This window comes from Rhizopus delemar, genomic scaffold (assembly GCF_000149305.1).
Source record: "Rhizopus delemar RA 99-880 supercont3.5 genomic scaffold, whole genome shotgun sequence".
In the NCBI taxonomy this organism is placed as follows: domain Eukaryota; kingdom Fungi; phylum Mucoromycota; class Mucoromycetes; order Mucorales; family Rhizopodaceae; genus Rhizopus; species Rhizopus delemar.
Window position 1 is genome coordinate 2,796,027 of NW_027137831.1, and position 17,247 is coordinate 2,813,273.

General features: G+C 37.6%; 5 protein-coding genes across 5 annotated transcripts in view; 2 read left to right on the plus strand and 3 right to left on the minus strand.

Annotated features, from left to right (window-relative positions):
• Positions 1-1,798: 1,798 nt before the first annotated feature.
• Positions 1,799-7,403, plus strand: RO3G_07788 (uncharacterized protein; the record flags this gene model as incomplete). Its single annotated transcript, XM_067662378.1, has 5 exons — positions 1,799-1,865; positions 1,917-2,819; positions 3,087-3,289; positions 3,350-4,760; positions 4,819-7,403. 5 exons carry the CDS (start codon positions 1,799-1,801, stop codon positions 7,401-7,403), a joined length of 5,169 nt encoding a protein of 1,722 aa, XP_067518479.1.
• A 618-nt stretch (positions 7,404-8,021) lies between these two features.
• On the minus strand, positions 8,022-8,941 carry RO3G_07789 (uncharacterized protein; the record flags this gene model as incomplete). Its single annotated transcript, XM_067662379.1, has 6 exons — positions 8,022-8,161; positions 8,217-8,292; positions 8,344-8,509; positions 8,569-8,758; positions 8,857-8,867; positions 8,925-8,941. 6 exons carry the CDS (start codon positions 8,939-8,941, stop codon positions 8,022-8,024), a joined length of 600 nt encoding a protein of 199 aa, XP_067518480.1.
• A 4,458-nt stretch (positions 8,942-13,399) lies between these two features.
• Positions 13,400-14,101, minus strand: RO3G_07790 (uncharacterized protein; the record flags this gene model as incomplete). The annotated part of the gene is made up of 1 exon (XM_067662380.1): positions 13,400-14,101. The coding sequence occupies one exon, from the start codon at positions 14,099-14,101 to the stop codon at positions 13,400-13,402; it is 702 nt and encodes a 233-aa protein (XP_067518481.1).
• Positions 14,102-14,454: 353 nt separating this feature from the next.
• RO3G_07791 (uncharacterized protein) lies at positions 14,455-16,468 on the minus strand (the record flags this gene model as incomplete). The annotated part of the gene is made up of 6 exons (XM_067662381.1): positions 14,455-14,873; positions 14,927-15,272; positions 15,319-15,868; positions 15,909-16,007; positions 16,058-16,155; positions 16,334-16,468. The coding sequence occupies 6 exons, from the start codon at positions 16,466-16,468 to the stop codon at positions 14,455-14,457; spliced, it is 1,647 nt and encodes a 548-aa protein (XP_067518482.1).
• A 127-nt stretch (positions 16,469-16,595) lies between these two features.
• RO3G_07792 (uncharacterized protein) overlaps positions 16,596-17,247 on the plus strand; it is a gene marked incomplete at both ends in the record, with an annotated part of 1,981 nt that continues 1,329 nt past the window's right edge. Inside the window, 2 exons of the mRNA XM_067662382.1 lie at positions 16,596-16,700; positions 16,750-17,039. Coding sequence (XP_067518483.1) covers positions 16,596-16,700; positions 16,750-17,039 — 395 coding nt within the window. The remainder of the gene's footprint in view (positions 16,701-16,749; positions 17,040-17,247) is intronic.

The window sequence follows — 17,247 nt, forward strand, 5'->3', positions numbered from 1 at the left end:
CTTTATTTAGAATATGCTAAAAAGAGATATTTGTATAAGCTTATCCGGATATATTGATGCCGATATCTCCTTATTGACTGGCCATGAATTTTAGATATCTGTCATTTTGAGCCCAGAACATTAAATAAACGTTGCTCTTTATTCATTTTGAACTTTATTGTATGTTTTGACACATTTTGTGTTTTTCGCAGTAATTATAAATACAGAGACACTAAAAAACAATATTTACATTCGATACAAGAGGAATTGGCCATATAACCTTAATTTCCATGTCTACAACTCAGCCAGTATGAACAGAAATCCTTAGTAAGGAAAAGGTACATTCACTGATACTTTGTAACTTTCTGATGTATCTTTGACTGAGGTCAAGACCAACGTTGCACGGAAACACTTTATAATGAATCAGACGGATCATGGCTGGTGTAACATTAAACCCACATTTTTGAATGCTTACAAATTAAATCGTCTGTGCTACCAAGAGATTTATGCGTAACCAATCTGTCTTTTTTTTTTTTTTTTTTTTTTTTTTCTTTCTTTTTTTTTTCTTGAAGACATGAACGTTTGGATGGATTCTTTGAGGACATATTCTTTCTGAAATCTGTAATCTCAAGCGTGAATAATTAGATCTAGATGATTTTGTAAGTAAAAAAAAAAGCGATTTGATTGTAAACCCATGGTTTTTCATATGTCTATTGCGAGCTCTACGATTTCTATTCGTCATCTTTTCTTAGTAATCACGGACGTCGATAAGAGCACAAAAGCTTATTATTAATCAGTAGTACCATTCTTACAGTATGCTATGTGTTTTCTTTTTTTAGAAAATTTTTACTCTGGCTCTTCCTGATTTGCGTTGTTTGCTGCGGATATATCTGCTTCACTCCGAACAGAAATAAGGTAGGTTCATTACGCTTTCTCCTTCCTAATTTGGACGATGTGGTTTTAGCTTTCAATAGAATTACGTCTTCATTCTCTATATTTGGAAATGCGAATCAGTTATTCTTGATTTAATATTAATGATCTCCTGAAGAAATAATGATTCTCTAAGAATAATTCTGAACATATCCTACCTGCAGCAAACTTTCTTATTCTATATTTTTTCTTATAAGAGATGACGCTTATATGTAGCATGTCGAATATTTGTTTGTTTATACCGATTCGAAGATAAAGACACTAAAATTTAGATGGGATCATTTTCAGTACAAAGGAATTGAGTTAGTTTTCCAAGAAAATTTGTAAACAGTTAAACATGAGGAATGGTTTGGTTTTTGTATCTACAATTTTTAGAAAGGGTTAACGGATCCCTTTCTATCAGATTAAAGAAAAGTTTGTTTTTTTTGATTTCTACACAATGTTACACATACTTCCGCAGCAAAACAAACGTCGACCTTTATCTTACTAATACCAACGGCGGTGTTTTAAAGAAAAGAGTATATAAACTAGATCAAAGTCTTCTTCTCTTCCTATCCTTAGATACCTGTGCTCTTTTTCTTTACACTTCAATTTCAATGAATAATACAATTGAAGAAAAAGTAGGAAACACACAGCTTATGGACTCAAAGCCTGCTGATCCGTCAATCAGTTCTGCAGACACGTATACCGAGAAGCAGTATGGTAATCTTGATACTTATGGAGAAACAGATGGAAATCAGATTGATATAGAAGGTAATTTGAAAATTTAAAATAAAACTTGTACAATCACACCAAATAAATTTTCGGACAAAGAAATTTATTGAAATAATTTTAACCTCATAACAAAATAAACTTGTCTTTTTCTCATCCATCAATACATTAAAAAAAAATGTCTGCTCAAATCTCTAAAGACTGCACCCGACCTTTAATTATATCTGAAGATGAAACAAAAGAAAGTAAAGCATGGGGGGTTTTTTATCTTCTTAGAACACATCATACGATTAGAGAGATTGCAGACCTTGTTGGATTGAACAGGTCTACTGTGCAAGACATAAAAACCAAGATTGATGACTATGGCAGCCCTTTACCTCACAAGCAAACAGGTCGTCCATTGAAAATAAATGAAAGAACTGAAAGGCACTTGAACAGGATTATTAGAGAGGATCCTTTTACCTCTTATAAAGAAATAAATGTGGAATTAGCAAAGCTAGATGTTTTTGTCTCTATAGAAACTCTTCGATCGTATGTCGATCGACTTGACTTCAAATCGTACAGAGCAGCCCACAAGCCTAGATTGACTGCAAGACACCGCAAAAGTAGGCTTCGCTGGGCGAAGGAACATCTCAATTGGACGGAAGACCAATGGAGAAGCGTTGTTTGGTCTGATGAGTCGCGCTTTTGTGTAGAAGGCAGTAAACGCGGAAAAAGAGTGCTCAGGAAGGAAGGAGAGCGTTATGACGAAAGAAATATAATACCCACAGTCAAGTGGGGTGGAGGTGGTGCTATGGTTTGGGGATGTTTTTGGGGAGGAGGTTTTGGACCTTTAGAAATTATTGATACCAGTTCCGTAGACCAAGAAAAATATATCAATATTTTGGCCAATAGGTTCCATCCTTGGTTTACAAATGTCACGGCACATCAGGAGAGGGATTTTATCTTCCAAGAGGATGGTGCTTCCTGTCATACTGGTGGTTATGCTCGATGGTGGAAGGAGACCCACCAAATCAGGGGTTTTGAGTACTGGCCTGCTCAAAGCCCTGATTTGAACCCCATTGAGCATGTTTGGAATGCTCTTGAAAGGCGAATTGAAAGAAAAAGATCATCGGTCAAAAACTTGGAGCAATTGAAGGTGGCTCTACGAGAAGAGTGGGAAAGAATGGACGATGAGTTTGCGGACCGATTAGTTCGAAGTATGAAGAGACGGTGTGAAGCAGTTATCAAAGCTAAAGGCGGCGCAACAGAATATTGAGAATTATTTTATGAATATATTCTTAAAATAAACATGTGAATCTTTCTTTTCTCAAAACTTGAAATCCCAAGCTTAAGTATACACTTATTAATTAGTCTTGAACTTACATGCCATATTTTTTAAATTTTTTGTTTCAATATTTTGTCCGGAAATTTATTTGGTGTGACTGTATATGTCCAGTTGTTCTGACCTGTATTATCAATAACAGAGGCTAAATATGAGTATGAAGAGCTTCGCAAAGAACTCAGTCGTAAAAGCCACCGAACATCAGCATCAAAAGCTGAAGAAGGAAAGGCTGACGAAGATGATTTCGATCTAAGTGAATTTTTACACGGAATGCATTCAGAAGAAGAAAAAAACGGCCATAAGCACAAAAATCTCGGTGTTTCTTGGAAAGATCTCCGCGTTGAGGTATGACTTGATTACAAATAAAAACGCAAAGGAGATTGATTGACACTGTTTTTCCAATAGGGTCTTGGTGCTGATGCCTATACTATTCCAACATTATTTAGTTATATTGCTGATTCCTTAGCTTTCTGGAGATTGTTCAAATCCAATACAAGCAGTAAAAGAATTATCCTTCAAAACTTGACAGGTTGCTGCAGAGAAGGTGAAATGCTGCTCGTTCTCGGTCGCCCCGGTGCTGGCTGTTCATCCTTTTTGAAAGTCATTGCTAACCTGAGAGAATCCTACACACACATTGGCGGTGAAGTCAATTATGGTGGCATTGATCCAGAAACATTCGCCAAGAGATATCGTGGACAAGTATGCTATAATGAAGAAGAAGATCAACATTATCCAACCTTGACTACGAAGCAAACACTTCAATTTGCTCTCAGAACCAAGACACCTGGTAAAAGAGTCCCAGGCGAATCCAAGACTGACTTTGTGGATCGTATTCTGTATTTGCTCGGCAGCATGCTGGGTCTCAAGAAACAAATGAACACCATGGTCGGTAACGCCTTTATTCGTGGTTTATCAGGCGGTGAACGCAAGCGTCTGTCTATCGCTGAACAAATGACAACCAGAAGCACAATCAATTGCTGGGATTGCTCTACTCGTGGATTGGATGCAGCCTCTGCCTTAGACTATGTAAAATCATTAAGAATCACAACAGACATTTTCAAGACAACAACTATCGCAACACTCTATCAAGCATCAAACAGCATATTCAACGTTTTTGACAAATTACTTCTTTTAGATGAAGGCTATGTCTTATACTTTGGTCCAATCAGTCAAGCAAAGGGATACTTTGAAGGCCTTGGCTTTTACTGTGCACCAAGAAAGTCCATTCCGGATTTCTTGACTGGTCTCTGTAACCCTCTTGAACGCGAATATAAACCTGGATTTGAAAACAGCGCACCCGCTCATGGTTCTGAATTTCAAAAGAAATATTATGAATCTGACATTTACCAACAAATGTTGAGAGACTTTGAACAATATGAAGAAGAAGTGAATCAAGTAAACAAAGTAAAAGAATTCGAAGATGCTATAACCGAAGAACATCAAAAGCGTGCTCCCAAAGGCAATCCTTACATTGCCTCCTTCTATCAACAAGTGAAGGCACTCACAATTCGTCAGCATCATCTGCTAATTAAAGACAAGGACGCCATCATTTCTAGATATGGTACCGTTCTCGCCCAAAGCTTAATCACATCCTCTTGCTTCTTATTAATTCCTCTTTCCGGTTCTGGTGCCTTCTCTCGTGGTGGCGCTCTATTCTTTTTGGCAGTCTATAATACCTTCATGTCTCAATCTGAACTTGTCAGTTTTTTGATGGGTCGTCCAATTCTTGAAAAGCATAAACAATATGCCCTGTATCGACCTTCTGCATTTTATGTTGCTCAAGTGGTTATGGATATCCCATACACCCTTGTTCAAGGTAAGTTTGATTCATGATTCTAGTTTTATGTTTATCTCATCTTTTTCACAACGCTTAGTTTTCTTGTATGAAATCATTTGCTACTTTATGATGGGCCTCAACTTATCCGCCGGAAGATTCTTTACATCTTTTGTTACCTTATTCTTCCTGAGTATGTCCATGACAGGTTTCTTCCGTCTCTTTGGATCCATCACGTCTAGTTTCTTCTTGGCCACTCAGGTTACAAGTGTCTTGTTGATCGCCTGTGTCATCTATACCGGTTATATGATTCCCTTTACAAAAATGCACCCTTGGTTGTTCTGGATTCGCTACATTAACCCTATATCCTATGCATACCAAGCACTTTTGTCTAATGAAATGTCTGGTCAAATCTATTCCTGTGAAGGTGCAGGAAATGCGATTCCTTCAGGTCCTGGCTATGACGATTGGAGCTATAAGGTTTGTACTATGAAAGGTGGTGTACCCGGTCAACCTTTTGTTGTTGGCGATGACTATCTTCATCAAGCACTTTCCTATAATCCAAGCTATCTCTGGGCTCCCGACTTTGTTGTTATTGTTGCCTTTTTCATCTTATTCACAGTCTTGACTGCCTTATCAATGGAATACGTCAAATTGAACAAGTCATCCACCTTGACTAAGCTTTATATTCCCGGAAAGGCACCCAAGACACGTACAGCTGAAGAAGAAAACGAGCGACGCAAAAGGCAAAACGAGATTACTGAAAACATGGATAGCATCTCTACCGGTACCACATTCTCATGGCACAATGTTAACTACACTGTACCTATCAAAGGTGGCGAACTTCAACTACTGAACAATATCAGTGGTATCGTGAAGCCTGGCCATTTGACTGCCTTGATGGGCTCTAGTGGTGCTGGTAAAACAACCTTATTGGACGTGCTTGCTCGTCGAAAGACAATCGGTGTTGTCAAAGGAGATATCTTTTTGAATGGTGAAGCCTTGATGAATGATTTCGAAAGAATCACAGGCTACTGTGAACAAATGGATATCCATCAACCCATGGTGACCGTACGTGAATCCCTCTATTTCTCTGCTCAATTGCGTCAGTCGGCTGATGTGCCCCTGAAAGAAAAGAAGGAATATGTCGAACAGATCATTCAGCTCTTAGAAATGGATGATATTGCAGATGCTCAAATCGGAGCTGTCGAAAGTGGATTCGGTATATCCGTTGAAGAACGTAAGCGTTTGACGATTGCTATGGAACTGGTCGGAAAGCCCCAGTTGCTCTTCTTGGATGAACCTACCTCTGGTCTTGATGCTCAAAGTTCTTACAATATCATTCGGTTTATCAGAAAATTGGCAGATGCTGGTTGGCCTGTGCTCTGTACTATCCATCAGCCCTCTTCTATCCTGTTTGAGCACTTTGATCACCTCTTGCTGCTCGTACGTGGTGGTCGCACTGCCTACTATGGTGAGATTGGTAAAGATGCTCGTACGATGATTGATTACTTTGAATCGAACGGCGGTCCCCAATGCTCCCCTGATGCTAACCCTGCTGAATACATTCTTGAAGTGGTTGGTGCAGGTACTGCAGGAAAGGTCAAGAGAGATTGGGCTGAAGTTTGGAGAGAATCATATCAAGCAAAAGCATTAGATGATGAACTGAATGAAATTGGTGCTACAGCTATCAAGAATCCTACTCGTTCTGCTCAAACATACTCTGCTTCTTACTTTACTCAGTTCCGCTTGGTGTTTGGTCGAATGTCATTGGCCTATTGGCGTTCTCCTGACTATAACGTGGGCCGTTTTCTCAACATCATCTTCACTGCTTTGCTTACTGGTTTCACTTTCTGGAAGCTTAGCTCTTCTTCTTCTGATCTGCAAAACAAAGTGCTTGCTTTCTTCAGTACTTTCATCATGGCCTTTACTATGATCATTCTCGCTCAACCAAAATTCATGACCGAACGAGTGTTCTTTAGAAAGGAATACGCCTCTAGATATTACAGTTGGGTAACATGGGGTCTTTCTGCCGTCTTGGTTGAGATCCCCTATGTTCTTTTCTTCTCTGCTGTTTTCATGTTTGGATTCTACTGGACTATTGGCATGAGGAATACGCCTGAAGCAGGTGGTTACTTTTACATTCTTTTTTCTGTCATGATCTCTTGGGCTGTCACACTTGGTTTTGTCATTGCCTCCATCACTGAAATTCCCACCATGGCTGCCGTGTTGAATCCTCTGATTGTCACTATTCTTATTTTGTTCAGTGGTATGATGCAATTCCCCAAGGCTTTACCCAGATTTTGGAGTTCCTGGATGTATTGGCTGGATCCATTCCACTATTATGTCGAAGGATTGATTGTGAACGAAATGGAGGATCTTGTGGTCAGGTGTACCGATGAGGACCTTCTTCGATTCACACCTCCACCAGGTCAAACCTGTGGTGAATATACCGCAAACTTCTTTGCAAATGGATCACCTGGTTATCTCGCCAATCCTGAAGCTACACAACCCGAACAATGTGGATACTGTGCTTACAAGTCTGGAGCTGAATACTATGAAACGAACATGGAATGGAATGCTGCTCACAAATGGAGAAACTTTGGCATTTTATTCGCTTTCTTTATATTTAATATTTTTGCGTTCTTATTTATGGTGTATATTAAGAGAAAAGGTAGACGATAAGCATAATATCAATCAATATAATAATAGCTATACATATTTTTCGTGTAATAAATCATTTGTAATTTTACATTTCATTCTACATAAATTTTAAAGACTACGCTTTTCCCAAAGATCTTTTTTCTTTCTTTTATTAAAACTGGGCAAACTATATGTTTGGTTCATTCATATATGGTTTTTGAAAAGAAACAGTAAAGAGCAAAAATTTAGTCTCTGTACAGATAGTGTAGCTCTTTTGGTAAGCAAACTTTATTTCTTTTTAAAAGAACCGCTTCCTCTCTACTTGTATTTGCATCTGCAGTTTGTCTTTTTTTTTTTTTTTTTTTTTTTTTTCAAACTTCAGAGGCTCATACTATGTATAGGATACCAGAATAATATAAAGACGAGCCCAACATGGCATTTACAAAGATCGCTGATCAACTGTAGAATAGAAAACTCTCGTATAAAACATCATGACGGATTGAGCATGAAATGTGACGTTCGAAGGATATCAAAAGTGATACACATTGAGATGGGATATTAAACATGGATACTCTTTTGTAATGGGTTGTTATCGTCTAATCAACTGCTTTTAAAAACATGATTTACCACTCTTTCAAATAAGGCAGCAGCAGCTCTTTATTATTTCTCATAAATGAATTCGTATCTACTTAGTAAATGTGCTATGGTTGATAGTTGTGCTCCATAACGCGCTGAGTTGTCATAAAGCTCAAACAATGGCACAGCCAATAGTTTCATGTTTTTTGGTACAGAAAGCACTTCTGTTTAAAAAAAAAAGATTAAAGATTCAATCAGGAACCATCTAGACAGACTTACTGTTTGGCGGTAGATGAACGATATAGAGAGACTTTTTTTCTTTTGGACTGGTGACATGCGCTGGAACGTATGGATACTGTGATATAAAAGTCGTTATTATTGTATTCGATCAACAAAAAGTATTTACCATATAATTTTCATAATTGGGTCGCCACCAAGTTGATAAACATTCCCCAATTGTCCAGTCGTTCTGACTGTCCCATTCTAAAGGATCCTCAGGCCCAAGCTTTTTATTTAAAATCTCCTTCATTCCCTCTGCCTCATCGACTTCAGGCTCCAAGTAATGACCGGGTCTTTTGTGATCAAGATTAGCAAAAGAGGAACATGCAGTGAAATCAATATTAAATCTTACAGTTTGAAAAAGGAATTTGCAATTTGAAACATTAATACATGTGGGTGGTTATGCTGGTGAACAACCAATACCGCTTCTACAGATCGTCTCATGCCATGCTGATTATAATCTGCTTCTAAACGTCGAAGACGTGCTGCTACGGATGTATCTTCCTCAGGCTGTGCTTCTTTTGTTGAAAGTGTATAATTTTCTATAATTAAAGGCAAGATATATTTTTGGAAGGTTATATATTTAGACATCTTCCCACATGGACCTTTTTTTTTTTTTTTTTTTTTTACAATGCAATACCTAAAGGATATCTATTATTGAGATTAGTTTGTTATCCTTGCTTTATCAAAAAAAAAGAGAAGGCTCACAAAGTTGCTTTAGGCATGTTGATTTTAAGGTGTCTACTCTAATAAAAATAAGGGAGGGCAAAGAAAATGGATAGAATTCATCAAGCTCCACCAACGTTCAGTGTGTACATGACTGGAAAGAACCCACCCAAATATAGACATAGGTTGTTATAAAATAATTTGATTGGTGCGGAAATTATAATGCAAAGGCCCTCAAAGAAAACCTTATCCTCCATCTGGACGAATGCCACTTTTTGAACGAGTTGATGTCATGCTTTCAAAGTGTGATCTTACAGTCTACATGTCAAAGGGCATGACACACCTTTTTAAATCATTTGCTGTTTGTTAATTTCTTTAGACTTATAAAGTGCAATTCATTTTCTATCGCATGTTCATTCTGATCAAGGTACCTGATTTCATGGCTTAAGATTTGTATCTGTTTCGTGGGAGACAATGGCCTCGACTTGCCAACAGATGTCTATGTATTTCTCTCTATACTCTTTGAACGAGTACTGAAACATATAGCGCCCTTGTTTTCATTCTATCATCAAAGACTACAAGATGCATATTGCATTTATCATCCATAATCCAAAATTGAAATACAATTCAATCACGTCCAGATACTTTATAAAACTCTGAACCTGAAAAGGAATTCTTTTTTCTTAAAAAAAAAAAAGAGGCAACAAGAGATAAATAAACTAAAATTAGTAATATTATAATATAATTAGCATACATTGTACTATACTATAAAAAGCAAGCATTATGACGTAAATATATAAAAAAGAGCAAGGTCGTTATGAAGCATTTCTTGGTAATCTGTTTAAAAGGATCAAGGCCAGCATAGTAAGATGAAGCAAGATGGAGGTATATGAAATATATTTAAGTTTCCTTCTCATTCGTCTATTGCTGCCTTTACAAAGACTATGAGCTCCGTGAGAAGAATTAAAAATAGTAATAGGTGGCTCGTGTTGCCAAGGAACAAGCATTAATACGCATTGGCTTATGTCACCTCTAAACTATGCCACTGAATAAAAGAAAGATCGGATTATTAAAAGTAACAAATCAAATTTAAATTATTTACAGTGCATAAGACCAAAATGACGGGCTAATGGGGCTGTCTTTGGTTCCTTGATCTTTCTTGAACGTGATGCAAGACAGCTATCGAGGTCTGGAACCAAGGTTATAACCCATCGGAATATACTTTATTAAAATTGTCCCTTGATTTCCCAGCAGCATTGACGTCTCTGTTCCAGTGGGATCAAACATGAAATTAGACATGGATAATTATTTAGCAAACAAAAAAAAAAAAAATTACTTTCTAAGCCGGTTCGCCAGACACCGGCTACAATATGGCGGTCTTTAAATTCGGTGGAAGTGATCAGCTGACTAGGACTATCTAGTAAGATATCAGGTGTAGAAAGTCGGTCATCCGATGCTCTTTTGAAAATGCTACAGATTGCATCCGGATCGCTAAAATGAGCTGGAAATGCTGTTACTTGCCAATGGTAAAAGGCACCAAGTTTTCACTGACCATTCATTGTTATGATGTGCCTCTCGTAAAGATCTAAAACTTAGTCTCGGGTATTTGACAGGATGTTTTCTTTTTTTTTTTTTGGCACTGTCGTAGCTATTGATCACATTGGTAATTTATGAAACTCAACTTTACAAATGGCTGCAGTACGGTTATAAAGATCTTGTAGTCCAGGCAAGTTAACACTATCAATACCGAGTATAGTCAACATGTTATGAGAATAACTATCGATGTAGATCAAACGAGTCAAGAAGAAAATAAGCCTATGCTTGCGACATGATTGAAGCGAAAAAGAGAGAAGAAAGTGGCAAAGGGATCATTTTCTGTGGCCTCCTTCACTTTGCCTGAGATCGGTTACGGTATGGAAATAATCGATAACATGGTGACAAGCTGTTCTTGCCTTGACTTTTGCTCTCACTGCATCGCATGAAAGTATATGTCACTGTTGCACCCTGTCAGTGAAATTTTGGGTCGCTATCAAGGCCAATGGAGGTCAATGTCGTAAAAGTGCTAGATCAAAATATCTCAAGCCTTGATCCCAAACATAACAAGTAGAGAGAGAGTTTGACATCTCAACAAGCCAGTCAAGTAGATGGTTGCAGTGAGCTCAGTAATGAAATAGATAGAATCATCGCTGCATCTAAAGTACTTTAGCTTACCTCTGAAAGTGTACTTGAATTGGAATTCAACTTTGCAATACTTTATGCCTTTAGAAACCCAAGAGACACCTCCAACCTGAATTTTAAGAGAACGACACTGACGTTTTTAAAAGTAAATCATCCTAATGAATGCGTCATTCAAATGTATTTAATTCCATAAAATAGTCGAAAATAAAAAAAGTAAATTGATTAAAATCAAGACGTCAATAATGGACCTGAAAATGAAAAATGTTATTACTAACAAATATAAATGGTGATTTGTACCGCTCTATAAAAAAAAAAAAAAAAAAAAAAAAAAAAAACATGTTGAAAATGGAGATTGAACACGTTTGGTAATCAATGTCGATTAATAGCATTTTACAGCCACAGACCTTAGAGTGATTTAATTAAAATAGTTTATGGATATCACTTTCAATTTATTCATCAAAATACACTCATCCAAGTGTTTCTTTTTACCTTTCCGCTCAGTATGGACCTGTTACAATGGATCTCAACCTGAATGCTAGCAATTGAATTAAAGAGGATGCTATAAACAAGTAAGATGATAAGTTAATCTGAACTTTATTTGTATGGTGTTTCTATGCATTGTTTTTACTAGAGTCAAACTCTATTGGAAACCATCAATACGTTGACAACAGATCTTTATTCACTCAGTGTTGACTCTTTTCCAATGGTTTACAAAATAAATCTCTTTGTAAACAGACTTTAAATGTAACCCGTGTGTGCTTGACAGGAATGGATGTTAGCCATTTAGATTGGGATACTTTGTTATATGAATTGCAGGAGGATTGTAACCCTCATTGTTTGTAAATTTCCATTTTAGGATTTGGATGTGATCTGGCGCAGACTTTTTTTTTTTTCTTTTCTTTTTTGGCTGTTGTACATCTTACAGATATGCCCATGTGAAGCCATGTATCCTATGCTTTGCTGACAATAAATATTTTTATTTTTAATAGAGCTTTCATGAACAGATGATGAGAGGCTGTTAAGTGAGAAGAAGAATACTAAACAAGAATTTAATTTCAAATTGGTTTGAATGGTTCATATAAAGTAAATGAGACTATGTGTCATTAGAATACAAAGAGAGGAAAAAGCAAGTTTAAATTCAAATGGGAACAAGGTCTTTCTTTATCCATCAAATCAAAAAAGATGACAACTCGACTTTGAATCATCCTTCTACACAGTTTGATATTAAACACTGAATTCAATATCTAATTTAGATCTACTCTCTGATTCAATAAATAAAATTAAATATCAAGGAACGGGAACAGGATAAACATTTATCAAACAAATGTGCACGGTGAGGTGTGTGTGTGTGAAATGGACGATGGAATCATTTCATCCATTTTTGGTAATTAGTATTCGTATTCCGATTTGTTCATAAAAATAAGTCTGCGTCATTTGAAGATTAAGACAAAAATGTAAATTGGAGAAACAAGGGATGTGTGCTATTATTAATCTAATAATAAAGTGATATTATTAATACTTTGTTCACTTTATTCCATTTTAAAAAAGAAAATAAAGCAAATGAAAAGCACAAGATTTGAAGATGTCTTTTTAAAAAAGATGGATGCTAACCACGCGTCATGTTGAATAAAATAATAAAAAGGGTTATAAAATAAAGAACAGAAAATCATGAGATACAAAAGGTTATTCCATGTGGAGTTCATTTTATACTTTTATTGGCTGATTTCTATCGTCCTTTATTCTGCAAAAAGTATTTTTTCCTTTTTTGTAAAAGCCCAATGGATTCTATTTAAACCTGTCACTTTCTTTTTTTTTATTTTCTTTTCTTTTTCAATCCCAAAGCATGATTACCACTTCAAGATTTCAAGAACACTTTACACCATTCTTTGAACAATACAATAAATCAGAACCCATTCATGATCACAGGATATCAACCACATCATCATCCTTTCATTCTCTAAAATCAAATGAGAATTGTACACTAAAACGACAAAGACGTGTAAAGACAAGGAAACCATCCGATTCAAATCTGACAAAAGATATTCATTCAGAACCCAGTCATCGATTGTTCGCTTGGTTCCTCAAATATAAAAAGTAAAATTATTGTACATTTAGAATTCATTGTAATCAATCCCACATCCTTTTATTGTAAATAAAACTTATTTGGAAAGGCACAGTATTGTGACCAATCAGTTGCATTATCCGTTAATGTTACACTGTAATGGAGTGCAAATAAAAGAGAACAATGCTTTGTGACTTTATAAAAATGTGTCTATTTTTGTTTATCAAACGATTGGATAAAGAAGTTCTTTATGATTCACGTGAGATCGTATGTTTATTCACATTAGAATACAACCCTCCTTTTTATCTTTTGGTTTAGACTGTGGATGAACCTTGCCTGTAGAATCCATTCCTTCCTCTGACTTTTTTAAATTCAATTTGTTTTGAATGTCAGATACTGACTGCATCACTTTCTGAGTCGCAGGTGTAGCCTTTTCGATGTAGTGATGAACAGACTCTTTGACTTGTCCTTGAATCACTGGTAACTGTCTTTGTACATCAGCAGCTACATGTTGAGCCTGTGTCACTGTGTGTGACATGGTGGATCGAACCGATTCCGTAAAGTTTTCCAGACCCGACCTTTCCTCCTCTCTCTTCTCAGCCATCTCTTTCGAAGGCATCACAGAAGCCATACCAGCACTTGCAGCCGTCGTAGCCGCTACCTTTACTGATTCTGAAATCTTCATGGCCTCTTCCTTTGCTTCCTTTGTGTTCTTTTTAGAAATAGCACCTGTCAAGAGTTGAGCATGCTCCTTGATGTCTTCAACTGCAGAATGCACTGTCTTTTGATCGGCAGCGATCAAAGATGAGTGCTTAAAGTATTCGTAAAGATCGATACATTTAGAATCAACCACTGATTGTATTCCATAATCAACAGCTTCCTTCAAATCGATCCTTTTCCCTTGATTAGCAGCAGCAGGAAGGACTGGACTGACCGTTTCCTTGATTTCTTCCACCACATCCTCTTTGGCCTTCACCATCTTTTCTTCTTTATCTTCAACTTCTTCAGCAATCTCTTGTTGAACCTTGGGAATCGTTTCCTTTTCTTTTGTAACCTTGGATTTTTTGATTTCCTTTCCATCCTCTTCACTTCCTATTACTAACATTGCTTGATGAAGATAGGAATAGACATCAACGGATGGGGATCGAATGACAGAGTCAATCGCATATTGAACAGCTTCACTTGGCATAGATTTAGACATAAAAGAAAAAGATTTAAAATTCAAAAAATGACGCACATTTGAATATTCATGCAAAAAAAAAAAAAAAAAAAAAAAAACTGTTTTTTAATGACTTGCTTTTAGTTTTACAGTCTCATCTTTTTTGAGTGGAATCAAGACCAACATTCTTCTTGATATTGTCCTGTCTTGACCATCAAATCAAAATAATCTTCACTTTCTTTCGCACTCAATTTGCCTTCTTTCATAAACACTTGCTTGAACGCATAAGCGACTTGATCAGGCATCTTGTCCGCATTACCCGACAAGACCACCTTGGCCCCCTTTTGATCAATCAGATCCCATAAAAGACTCGATTGCTCCAAAATGCGATCTTGCACATACACCTTTTCTTCTTGATCTCTTGAACAGGCCGTAAACACCTTCAGCAGTCCCTTGTCTTGATAGAATTCCCAAAGCTTTCGATAGTGAAAGTCTTTATCGTGGTATCGACAACCAAAGAACAAGTAGTTTTCTAAAGCGCCCAAGGCAATTCTTTCTTCAATAAATGACTTCATGGGTGCAATGCCCGTACCTGTCAGACAGAGCATGAGAAAACAATCTAACCACTTGCCTCTGTTTCCTTACCTGGTCCTATCGCGATCAAGGGTATGTCTAAAGAAGGAGGTAGATTCATCGTTCCCTTCATGATCTTCACACCAGAGACAGTGTCACCAGGATTTAAAGTAGCCAGCCACTTGGTCATGACACCCCTTCTGACCTTTCTCAACTTTGTCTTGTATTTCACAATGGCCACACACAATTCCAACTGATGAGGATGTACACTCAGGCTGGATGCGATCGAGAACGATCTCGGTTTGAGTTGAGGGAATAGGTCGAGTAGATAATCAAATGGGATCTCCACAGGCTTAAAGTCAAACAAGACTTCAGCAATCGTACGTTTCGGACGCATACAATAAGCCCACATATCTTCCTATGATCATCCCATCAGTCCCATGTCTTTATTAAATAAATAATACCTGTCCTTCAGGAGAAGCAAACTCTCTTAATCTTTCCGTCAGGTTTTCATCTTTTGTAAAATAAGAAAGGACTTCGAAAAAGGATCTTCGAGGCACACCGAATATATCCAGATGACGTATGAACAAATCTCTAAACCGCATCGTCAGTGGCACACCGTGGGCCTCCTCAGGCACAAAACGAATGTATTGATCCGCATACTCTGACCATCCCATCTGTTCCAGAAAGAGATCGACGTCCTCTCGCACATTTTGAGGCATCATCACCGCAATATCGCCCGGTTGATAGTGGGCCGGACAAGAAAAGGCAAGATGGCGAACCTCTTGAAAATGATCGGTGGCTGTGATACGCGTGTTCTGTACGACGGTCATGTCAAATCCTTCGGTTCGTGTGTCTGATTCAGAGGGGCTGTCGGATAGCCACTCGGCACGGTACGTGGGTGGCAGTAAGACCGTGTCGGATAAGATGGGTAGATCGGTTGGGTACTTTTTCATGATGATCTCCCAGAGTTGTTTAGCCCAAGGGATGAAGGCACCATCGACTCTGTGGATCCTGTCAATTTCAAACCGTCTCTTGTTTTCTTTTATTTTACCCTAAATAGTGTTGATCGTCACAGTCACCTCTTTCAATCAACATGTTTGCCCCCAGCTGCAATAGTCTTTTATACAACTTTTTGGAGGGATAATTAAAACTAGGATAAACGTCAGTTTCCTCAAGCAACATGAGCATCCTTTGCTTTACTTTCTATAGGAAGAGTCACCTAAACCGATGACAGCACAATCTAAATCACTCAAAATGTCTTGAGGCAAGTTCTTTCGCAGTAAAAACCTCCAGAATTTCTATCCAACCGTCAGTCTAAAAAAAAAACAGAATGAATCCTGCCTTCTTTCTTACCTTCATATTCGTCGGTTCACTGCCTTGTCCTGATGTCGAACAAACAAAGATGACTATTTTTTCTTCTACAAGTAAACTCTACAATCGTTCAATATGGATCATACTGTCAAGATCCCCATTTACCTTGTCATAATCGTCCATGGCAAACACTCTTGTTCTAAACTGACGACGTCTTGCCTGTCTACTCAAGTTCTCTGCTATATCTTGAGCACAGCCAGTCTCGGATCCATACAAAATGACAATCGTTCTATCTTCCATTTTTTTTAAAAAAAAAGAAAAAGAAGCTTTATGACTCAGCACAGCATAAATCCAAGATTTCCCTCTTTATTTTTTTTTTTTTTTCCCTTCTTTTTTTTTTATCTCTCTCTCTCAGTTGATAATAGCGATGACCACAAGTCATCAATACAACTACCAAGACTTTGTACCGACGGATGCTTTGGCTTGTCCTATCTGTGGAGTGACCTGTCTTTCTTTACAAGACTTGAATACCGTAAGAACAGGACCCGATGTTCCTCTCTATTCTTAACCAGTGTGTCTAGCATCTCGACAGAGAACATAGTGAAGAGGACTCGAAAGGAGCTTTATTAAGCTGGCTTCGCAATGCGCAAAAGAAAGTGTCGACTTCGTTGATTACCACCAGTGGACCCAAACAGTGGGTGGACTTGAGCAATAATCCGACTTTTTTTGTATCAGACAATCACACGGCACAGCAGAGCGAGTATGTTACACGAGACCACTGGCAACGTGAAACAGGGAATGATAAGTGTGCCATCCAAGGTTGTGTGAGGACGGTTGGCAGATCGGGTGCAGGAAAACAACACTGTAGGATGTAAGTGTTCAGACCAGGAAAAAGGGAATGGGGAGAGATTGAAGGATTTTGTTAGGTGTGGAAGACTGTGTTGTGGTGTACATACTCAATATGAAATCAAGTTTGACCTAACCACCAAAACATTGATGGCAGAAAAATGGAACTTGGTCCCAGAGTGTGGTTAGGAAATGTTTTTGTAGGTGGATAAGGGTACGTGAATCTTCTCAGG